The sequence below is a fragment of the Prunus mume genome, linkage group LG2, assembly GCF_029339155.1.
Source record: "Prunus mume cultivar Tortuosa linkage group LG2, ASM2933915v1, whole genome shotgun sequence".
Classification (NCBI taxonomy): domain Eukaryota; kingdom Viridiplantae; phylum Streptophyta; class Magnoliopsida; order Rosales; family Rosaceae; genus Prunus; species Prunus mume.
In genome coordinates, this window is record NC_142699.1 from 23,239,925 (window position 1) to 23,251,006 (window position 11,082).

Consider the following 11,082-nt stretch of genomic DNA (forward strand, 5'->3'; position numbering starts at 1 on the left):
ATAATTGGAACAATGTACCCACCATTCCCCCTCATTTTACAAAATTAAAATAATATAGGCATATATATTTTATTTTTTTAGATGGAATGAAAAAAATTATATCATACTATAAAATGAAGGAACCATCCACGTCTTACAATCTTTGTCCCACACCCTGCATCTCTATCCCTTTCAGCCCTATGAGAAATTGTTATTTATTTATTAGATAAAATAAAATAATCATTAGTTTTTGTAGAATATCAAATGGGACCAGCCAGAATCTTAACGTCATTATCTACTTATTTATTAATCGATTGGTATCTTCATCTGTGGCCTGAAATTCCAACCTTCGAACATCATGAAACCAAAGAATGTGTTCATGCATGTCTTCATAATTTTTCACTTCGAGTACACATTTCTCCTCTTTATGACCTTTCTGTTTGGACTTTTAATTTTAATTTTAAATAGAACAAGGAATTAGGCGAGATTAGCTCTGCAATAATGGTCATCAAATGAACAAACATCCACAACCCTCAAAAGGGGGAAAAAGAAGAGAATGCAACACAAGGAATTTAAATGGTGAGACAAAAGTTTCCGTCATTAAACGAAGGAGTTTGGATCGCCTAATATATTTGAGTTTTGGTAAGGGATGCTATAAACTTTTGTGTGATGAGTAAAAACTGTTGTGATGATTCACGCATAATAGTTAACAAAAATATGAGAGAACATGCCTTATTACCAGTTGTGTGCACAGTGCACTGCACCATACAAGCAATGACACTCAAAAAAACTCTCCGAAAATAGACACATAAGTAATGGGTTAGAAAAACCTAGTATAAGTTGGTGACATTAAACATGATTACCAAAAAAAATATATTCATTACCACATTGGTTCCTATAATCTTTTAATTTATTCAAAAGTTGCCTACTCCATGGTGTATACCTTTTTGTTTTTATAACACATCACGTTGTGTGTGACATGACGTGTGGGTGTGACGTGTATACACTCGGGATAGGTAAGTATTTTTGGCATTTTAATCCAGCAAAGATGGTAATTGCAATGACCATAAGAGAGTGTGTGGAGTGATGAATTGGCGTCCAGCTTGTTGAGGGCGTGTGTGTTGCTGAATGGTCCGGACCACCGTACTTACTTTAATAAAAGCTGCCACATGGTGGTGGGGCTTGGTCGTGTGTGTGCTGGGTAAAAGCAAACTCACTGTAACTGTGTGTGGACCTCATGGCAATATTACATTTGTTTTTCTAAAATTATCAACAATCACTTTTCATGGTTGCCTTGCAGTTTGCTACCCCACTTTAACAGCAGCCACCATCATCCAATTTGATACCACTAGTTCATCCCACATGCTTTATTAGTTTGAGAAAATTATAATATTCCCTTCCTCCAACACATTTTTTAAATTAAATATTTGTTATTTTTATTTATTTATTTTTGTTTATAAAAAAAAATTTATAAGGAAATTGGCTACTCTCACCACCAGAGGTATAACATACTCACAATCTCGAACTGTAGGAAGAACATATGTGGCCCATTGCTAGATGTCGTTGATGTGGATTTATGTAGAAATTACAAATTGTGCATCAATGAGGATTGTTGTAGGACTCGAACACTGGTTGGACTACACACAGTACATGAACCTTACTAACTAAACCAACCCTCATTGGTTATTTTTATTTAATTTTGATTAAGGCATTTCATAACTAAGATGATTTCCAAATCTGACCTTTTTCTTGTTGATAATGCTTTTTTGGTATACCAATGCTCCTCATTTTGTGAAGAAAACAAAATCATGAAAAGTGAGTAGCAATTTAAAAGTAATGATCCAAGCTCAAAAGTTTTTCTAAGTAACCATATTGGTCCGGCCTACAAAACTTGGATCATGGAAATTAGACGTGTTCATTTCATCTTTGTCTTCTAAATAAAGGTCGTCAAAATGATTACTTATAAGTTCGAAAAGATTTATTTTTAACTTTTGTTAAATTTCATGCATGCATCCAGAAACACAAAGTGGAAAAATTTGACGACTTTAAAATAAAAAATAATAAAAAATAAAAACTCAAATTTGAATTCCCATTCTTGTTCAAAATGATACCACAGACAGATGTCCTGTCACGTTGTTTTGGAATTTTCTCCAATAAAATAGTGAATCTTCTGCAGCTTTCGATCCTTATTAGCAATACCCCTTTTCGCCTTTTTTATATAATAATATTTTAAGTGTAATTTCCAATCAAAAGCTTTGAGTGAGTTTGATTGTAAATTACCGATGGCTCATAGGGAAGGACTGGATGGATTTTTAGACTTACAGGCCTAAAAAGAAAACAAACTCAAATTTTTATCTGGTGATGATTGGATAATTATACTCCATAAAATTGATTTTGGGGCAGAGACATGAAGAGGAAAAAAAAAGCCAGAACGTAAGGAAGAACCCAAGAAAGATAAATTAATAAAAAAACTTTGGATTTTAACCATTCCGTTAGTTGGGTGTTAGGGTTTTTTTTTTCCTTTTTTAATTAGGAGTAAATTGGGTTTTTGTTTTAAGATAATGTGTCAATTTGTAAATCTATTAGATTAAATTTTAATGAAGTATCGTATGGATAACAAAAATAAAGCAAATCATGACAAAGAAAATTATAGCAGAGGATCCGAATCCCTATAGTAGTGTGATTCATGTTCATTTATGAAAGTAACGTTATCCTTTGTCCTCTCCTGTGCAGTGCAGCCTCTTTATTTTATTCCCTCCAGCCACCTCCCTCCCGTTACTTTTGTATATAACTAATTCAACCCATGTGACTTTTGGCCCTCTTTTCTTTTTTGTTGTCATTCAGCCCAACAAAAAAAAAACATTTCAAATCATTAGATTCTTGAACTACATGAGTGTGGAAATTATTTATAATTTATGAAAAGAAAATAGGTATATGGCAGCCTCTGAGGACTTGGAACTTTTACTGCAAACCAAACCCTAAACTTGACCCGAATATTCTAAGCTGCTGATATTATTGCTGAAGATCAGGCCAAATGGAATTCATGAGGTACATGGGTTTCTTTCAGAAAAAGACGGCATGTTAAATCAATGCACAAATTGCAGGGAATTTGGTTGAATTTTAAACCGGAAAACTACGTGAGTGTTTGCACAGATGAGGAAATGAATGAACACATAGTGTCGACATTTTTTCGAAAGAAAATAACGTAAGAAGGAATTTGCTTGGAATAGCTAGGTCATGAAAATGGAGACAGGACCACGCATGTACCTAACCGCAACCAGCCTTTTGGTTCACGCCTATTGTACCATCTCCTCGAAAGATCCAGATTCTGATGATATTCATGATAATTCATGCAAGTGTATAGGCACTTTTGAGTCTGGCCACAAATTTTTGGCAATCAAAGATATGACCCCACAGCCATGACTGTGTCTGTGGAGAAACTTCACTCGCATAATTGTTATTAATTTACGTGTTATAATATAAATGGACGATATAATTAAAAATTTTATAAATCTAGAATAAGTTAGTAATACATATTTTATAACATAAAAAAAATTAGTAATATTACGTGTCTATACGACGATCGCACAAAAAATTAGTTACGACAATGTACGCATGTGTACCAGTTAGCTTTAATTCTATGCGCCATCTTCTGTCATGTTCATGAAGATTTAAAGTGGCAATCCAATTTAATGGAGTAGACTTGTCGTGTGGGTTGGGCATGATTATGCCTTGATATTCATTTTGAAAGTTCATCCCAATAATACGAGGGATTGGGCCCTATAGATATTTGGAGAGAGGTCAAGAACAGTAAGAATATTATATCATAAGACAATCAATAGTACGTGGCTTGGTCAAGGACATCGGACAAGTTAATTTGTAGGCAGTTCCATCTGTACTGGAACAGTAATAGGATCCTTTTCATCTGTACTGGCCCAATTGTCTTTTTGTTCAAGTTTAATGAATCTTGCTTTCAGTCCAAAAAGAACACGTCAACTCAGATTCATGATCAGGCTGCCGTACTGGCTCCTTCACATATGAATAAAAAGCATATAAAAACCTGCAGGATAAATATGAAAATAAAAATGGAAAAAGAAAAGCGATGCAAGAACAAAGAGTAGCTGCAAAAACAGCATTTGTTGCTTGTTTGTTCCTATAGCAGTTCAAAACATGTCAAATCCACAGTAACAATTGAAAGGAGGTTTCATGATGAAGTGATAACATATGACCATGAAATATAATATACGTACTTCTATACAGCATAATACGTCTGAGTTTGCACAGGAACCACTTTCATGACCCACACAAGCAGATCAGCCAGGCCAGCAGCAACTCAATTATAAAGCATGCATGATGATAGAAATATACCAGGCCTGATCAGGATCATTAGCAGGGCAGAAACTGCGGCTCTTTCCAAGCTTGCGATTGTTCTGGCAAGTAGTGGGGTGGTTGAATATGATAAAAGCGGAAAAGGCCCTTCAGTCTTGGCATCAATCTCTTCTTGGAAAGCTGGACAAGAGAGACACTTCAAAGAAACTTTATACTTTCTTCTTCGCTCTTCCCCCACGTACAGAGCCATATAACCTTCTGGAACTTGAACTTGATCTCCATGCTTATGCTTTTTGGACTTCTCAGAGGCATGCTCCAACTATTGGTATGGTTTCTTGGAGTGGAAACCTTTGCCTGATTTTTTGCTGGACAAGACTTGCAGGGTTCATGGTGATGGTCTCTCTACGTGAAGTAGAAGGAGTGTTTCTAATTGGAAGCTAATTGGGCAAGAGAGAGTTAGAATTACTTGGAAGAGAAGGAAGGGAAAAGGGTTGAAGCAAGGAAAGGAAGCCATTATTGAAGCAAAGAACTTTCACTTCAGAGAGTTCAAGGAAGAAGAAGAAGAACCAGCAAGAAACGTAGGGCGTTGTGAAGTTTAAAGTTGGTAAAATGCATTATAAATAAGGAAAGAAGCCACACCCAAATGGTTGTGGTGGGCCTAGGGACGAGGGAGGTAGAAAAACAGTGCAAACCCTCGTGGCCATATGACAAACTTCCTTAAATTTTATATCACATCTTCGTATTCAATTGGGATTTTCCCTCCCTCCATTTTAAACCTTTGTCTTGTTGTCCGCGTTAGCATTTCGTAATTTAGATGAATTTATATGCGAATGTTTTTCTATTAAAAAATAATTAGTTATTAATTCCTTTCTCATTTTGTTGATGAATTACTACCATCGAATAGATAGTTTATCGGTTGATTTTGGCGGAGTTTTCGGTTGAAAATACTAGACATAAGGCAATATGAACATTTTTCTAAAATTATGCAAAAATCACACTTTTCATGGATGCTATCATCCTACCTTTTAACAGCAACCCCTAGTCCCACTCCCACGTGCTACTTTTCACAAAATTAGAATTCTTCCACTACAACAAAGACAAGGGTACGTATAAATAAATTCAAACTTACGCCAATAAATAGAGAAGCTGACCACCTTGTGTTTGGACCTAAACTCAATTTCACTAGCAAACTTTTTCCTTGGTGATAATTGAATCATTCTGTTTAAGGAAATTTAAATACGACAAAGAAAAACAGGCACGGGTTCCATTTATTTGATGTCGTATTCGTTTAATCTGACCAAACGCTAGATGTCGTACTCCTTTTCACCGGACAACACATGATACCGTAAAAATGGTGCAAATTTAAAGAAGATACCGTTGCGTTGGCCCGCTTGACGGAGCCCAAATTTTTAAAAAAACTAGCCGTTACAATTGCACTACTTTCGTTGATTTTCTCAATCTCTAAATCTATTTCTTCAGCCTCCTCATCCGACGAAACGTAAGAACCCCTTTTCGATCGGAAAGTTCAAATTTTTCTTTCTTGTCTATTGGTATTGGATAGAATCGTTACTGGGTTTGGACGTGCACAGTGATGGCTTCAAGAACTGCGACCAAAGACATTATCACTCTTCGTGGTTCCGCGGCTATCGTCAGCGAGTTCTTCGGTAATTTTATTGTCTATTGGATTTGACTGTCATTTGTCTTTGTTGGGCTTTGTTCGGTTTCTAAGAAATCTTCCGCTGATCTCTGTGTTTCGTATTTCTTTGCAATTCCTCTTTCAGGATATTCAGCGAACAGGTAATGATGACACCGGATCTTGATCTTTGTTCTTGTTCTTTTGTTATCTTTTGGGGTTTTTCCCCTTTTGGCGATTTACTTCTTGGATCTTGAAACTAATTGTGGTTGGATACATGGGTTTTTTCTTTTAGCATTCTGTACAATCGAGGAGTGTATCCTGAAGAAAGCTTTGTAAAGGTGAAGAAATATGGGCTGCCCATGTTGCTTACTCAAGATGAAGGCCTCAAATCCTTCATCGCCAACCTAACTGCTCAGCTTTCTGGTAAGCAATACCTATTTAGGGTTTTATCGTTTGGGGTCTGTTTGTGTCTAATTCTTAATTTAACAACTCAACTTTGAAAGTATGAAACGATTTATTCATCTGCACCAAATACAATTACATGGGTTGATTGAAATATATTGTTCTTGGGTGACTGATATTTTATATTCTTCAATCTTGTAAAGAATGGCTGGAATCTGGCAAGTTACAGAGAGTTGTTCTGGTCATACTGAGCAAGGCGACTAATGAGGTTCTAGAGAGGTGGAACTTCAGCATTGAGACTGACAATGAGGTCGTTGAGAAGGGGTAATTCAATTCAACTTTGTATTTTTTTAACTGTGTCCCTCATGTTGCATACAGTTATCAAAATTTCAATTCTTTTCTAAATCTCTTCTCACTGTTTTGTTTGGTTTGATTGAAGGGAGTCGAGGCAAAAGAGTGACAAGGAAATCATGAGGGAGATTCAAGCAATCATGAGGCAGATTGCTTCAAGCATTACTTACTTGCCGTGCCTTGATGAAGCCTGTAAGAGCACACTCATTCATCCAATTGAAAAAAATGGATTTCTTTGACCTTGGTGTTTGTCAGGTTCATGTGTTCTGTTCTATTGTTTGCTTTAGGTGTGTTTGATGTTTTGGCATACACGGATAAAGATCTTGTAGTCCCATTCACTTGGGTCGAGAGTGACCCCAAACTGATTGCAAATCCACAAATTGTGAAATTGCATTCCTTTGACACCAAGGCAAGTTCCAGAAATTGAATCCCATTTATTTAATCCATTTAGAAATCTCTTACCATAAAAAAAAAGGGAAATGGCTGCTGACAATATTTTTGTTTGCTGATCATGCAGATTCACAAGGTTGACACTCTAGTGTCCTACAAGAATGACGAATGGGATGAGCAGTAGCGGAAGGAGAGGGGAGGCGATATCCATGTTTGCTTGACTTTTGGAACTGTGAATCTTTTATTCACATTTGGTTGGAAAAACTAGTTGGAAAGAGAATGATGACTTGATCTTATCAGTAAGATCTTTTCCACCTTGGTGTTTGCTACCATTGGATGTTGTATTCATTTCATATAAGACAACTATCTGGCAGTTTTCATACATAAAGGATCTTGTAGTTTCCGTATTCTTCAAAATGCATTCGCATGATTCATGCTGAAAAAAATAAGTTTAATCTGTCCAAAAATGAAGCATAGCAGAAACATGAGAATCACGTATACCCAAACATAAAGTTTGAATAAAATGCAACTCTGCAATGCCAAGGAACTGTACATTTTATGGTATAGCTGTTTAACCTCATGCCTCATACAAAACGATATAGGGAAGATCTCCTCAAGAATTCCCCCACCAATTTGGAGAATGCAGAAGAACTATCCTCAAGTAACTGAGTTGGAGAATCATACTCTAAAACCTTGCCTGTATGCATCAAAGAGTTGGTAAAATCAGTTCAAATCATGTCACCTAATCAATATCAATCATCCCTAAATGTTATTTCTGAATATTCTTTGCCACTAGATCCATGTTCCAATATTAATATGCTTCAACTATAGTATCTGCTAAAGTGGAATGTTCTATCCATTTTGGAACAAATCTAGAGAGTAGGTTATGCTAACAGTACCTTCATCAAGAACCAGAACCAGGTCATTGTCGATAACTGTAGGAATCCGGTGAGCCACAGTGATCACTGTGCATCCACTCGTTTTTTTCCTTATCATCCCCTGAATAAGAAAATCTGTTGTTGTATCAATAGAAGCTGAAGCCTCATCCAACACAAGAATTTTCCTTTTCTTTAAAAGCACTCGTGCTAGGCAAACAAGCTGCCTCTGTCCAACACTCCAGTTTTCTCCATCTTCAGCTACTGTTTCAGTGTTTGAGTGAATTAAACAAGTTGGTGAATGAAACAAAAACTAATAACTGAACTGCTTATATGATTGAGTAGATTTCTAGATCTTCATACCAGGTCTATCAAGAAGCCTTTGGTCCTGCCTAATGATCTCCGCCATTCGACACTGAACCTGAGAGTTATTGAATCATATAAGACTTTGATCCTAACCTCCCAGATTTCTGGATCAGAATGTTGTTGCAAAGGATCCACATTGGTCCTCATGGTTCCTTGAAATAATGTTGGGTCTTGTGGAATAATGCTCAACCTTGACCTTAAGTCCTGCAGACCTATTTTAGCAATATCAACGCCATCAATAAGAATCCGCCCTCCTCAGGGTTCCACTATCCTAAAGAGAGCTTGGATCAAAGTGGACTTTCCACTCCCTGTCCTGCCCACAATTCCTATTTTCTTCCCTCCAGGGAAGGTGCAAGTGATCCCTTTGAGGACAGTCTGGAGAGCTGGATTATATTGCACACGAAGGTGTTTGAGTTCAATTTTTCCAGCCATTGGCCATTCAGGCACTGCTCTGGAGCTTCACTTGGTATATTTGTGAACTGAAGAATTCTCTCCACTGATATCATTTTGTTTTCAACATAGCATGTATTCCATATCACCCAAGCTTGCATGACATTTAGGTTCAAACCATAGGTAGCAGCCAAACCTGAAACCAAAGCAACATTGACAGTTAACTTTTAAAGCTTACAGTGTTCATATTTCCTCATAGCATAATTGTGAAATACTATGCGGGAGTAGTCATCAATCAAGTCCATTTTTTTCATCATAAACCTATTTTCTTGATTGAAACAACGAACTTTTCCAGCAACTGCAATTGATTCTGAAAAGTGATGCAGAATGGGAGCCTTTCGAATTTCAACCATCCTGGCGAGTTCTCTGGCAGTGGTAATGTAATAAGCGTGCAAAAAATATAAAACAAGATAAATACCTGTGCACCAAAGTACTTGAATATGAGCTCCAAGAAACATTAACTTCCAAATTTCGAAAAAACAATAAACCATTATATTCTTTATGTTGCATGATGCACGTTGGGAAATATGGTTAAGATTTTCCTCGTAGGTAGAAGGAGTTTGGTTACAATCGAAATGTTGAAACATGAAAAAATAAATTCAAAATGGGGTTTTCTTACTTGATACCACATGGAGAGTGCAATCACACCAAGGCAAAGAATGAAAACTTGCCAGGCCACTTGAGACATAAGGATGATGCTGCTTATTAGCTGGATGAGGGCAAATACCAATCCAGCTAATCTATACAGAATGTCGGTTTCTACTGTGCTTTGATCCGTGGAAAACTGCAGCCATTATTATTTTTTCAGAACAGGAATTTGTTGACTAGTATAACTTGATTTATAGATTTATACTTCAAAGAGTTAATCAAACAGGAAATAAGTTTAGAACTCACCCTATTTAATATTCGACTAGAAGGTGTGGAGTCGATATATGTATATATGTGTGTGTTAAATGGAATAATAGTTGGAATTGAGTATATCTCCCTGAGTCATGAGTCATGCGTGGGGAATTGATGGATTTGTCTACGCGCGTATGACATTGGCCCACGAGTATCGGGGATGCCCGAACCGTGTGGTGCGATGATTTGCGTTCTCGGGTTGAGTGTATTTCTCTGGGTTTTGCGAGGAATGCGTCTCAAGCCGACCATGGGTCCCTTGAGTTCTGCGAGGAATGGCTAACCTCGTGTCCCTCGAGTTCTGCAAGGATGTATCAAACATGTGGCCACATGTGTGGTACTTGGAATTGATGGCATATTATTGGAATTGATGGATTATGTTTGAGGTACATCTATGTGGAGATTAGTGCAGTACCAACGTGTGGTATAGTTAACAAGATATTATTCACCACCCTGCTCATATTATCTGCACAAGGTTGGCCAGGTATCCCTAGCCACATGCCCGACTTGTCTACCCAGATGGTTAACTAGTTTCCCTTCCCCTGTTGCCTTTGGATTTGATGATGTTCCCATATACCCCTTCGTGGGTGATTACATGATATATATACTATGCGCATGTGTGAAACCCCATATTTTTAAAATATGCATACTAATATTCTTGGAAATTAAATATTTAAAATTAATAATTTTAATAATTAATATATATATATATATATATATATATATATATATATATATAAGTTGCATGGCAAGCCACGTGAAAGCTTTTGCTATAACCTATCAAATCTATTATATGGTTTTATAACCATGCCAATTCACTTCAATCTTATTTAATATTTATATACAAGCTTTTAGAAAAGCTTTTTATTGCTTACTAAAGTTTCTCCTAAGTTTGACGTATTGGTTTTTAGAGTCCTCAAAAACCACAATAAGCATGAGGTGGTGAATATTAGTATGAGGTGTAAGAACAATAGGTAGTCTTGTATATATAAATGTAATTGGAAAGTGCTTACTAAGCACTCTTTGAAGCCAGCACATAAGACTAAATGGGGTGGCAGTTTTACCTTCAAGCCACCCATGTAGTCTATAAATCCTAGGATGTAGCCTAGAAATCCCTAGGTTAGTTATGTGGCACAATGTTAAGCTTCATCCATATTTTCTTTACCGACTCTAACTTACTATAAATAGTCCTACCTAATAGTTATTGGATCATAAGTTCTTCAAGTTATAGTAGTTTCCTAAAAAAATCGTAGACAAAAGAAAATAAGGGAACTAAGTGTGGTGAGGTTTTGAAGAAGCTCAAAGTATTTGAACTTACAACTAGGAGTTATACAATAGCTTTGGATTTGAGGTAGGGGTTTTTCTTGGGGAGGTTTTGCATACATTGATTTAATTAAATATTGTAAA

General features: G+C 36.5%; 1 protein-coding gene, 1 long non-coding RNA gene and 1 pseudogene across 2 annotated transcripts; 1 reads left to right on the top strand and 2 right to left on the bottom strand.

The window, feature by feature from the left end:
• Positions 1 to 3,472: 3,472 nt before the first annotated feature.
• On the bottom strand, positions 3,473 to 5,082 carry LOC107880415 (uncharacterized). The gene is made up of 2 exons (XR_016123629.1): positions 4,230 to 5,082; positions 3,473 to 4,008 (listed from the first exon to the last, which is right to left on the bottom strand). It is a non-coding gene; the product is annotated as an uncharacterized LOC107880415 (long non-coding RNA).
• Positions 5,083 to 5,774: 692 nt separating this feature from the next.
• LOC103321952 (mitotic spindle checkpoint protein MAD2-like) lies at positions 5,775 to 7,475 on the top strand. Its single transcript, XM_008223801.3, has 7 exons — positions 5,775 to 5,972; positions 6,090 to 6,105; positions 6,237 to 6,367; positions 6,550 to 6,670; positions 6,786 to 6,889; positions 6,985 to 7,106; positions 7,215 to 7,475. The coding sequence occupies exons 1-7, from the start codon at positions 5,900 to 5,902 to the stop codon at positions 7,269 to 7,271; spliced, it is 624 nt and encodes a 207-aa protein (XP_008222023.1). The 5' UTR covers positions 5,775 to 5,899; the 3' UTR covers positions 7,272 to 7,475.
• A 196-nt stretch (positions 7,476 to 7,671) lies between these two features.
• On the bottom strand, positions 7,672 to 9,997 carry LOC148919854 (putative ABC transporter C family member 15; annotated as a pseudogene).
• Positions 9,998 to 11,082: the final 1,085 nt, after the last annotated feature.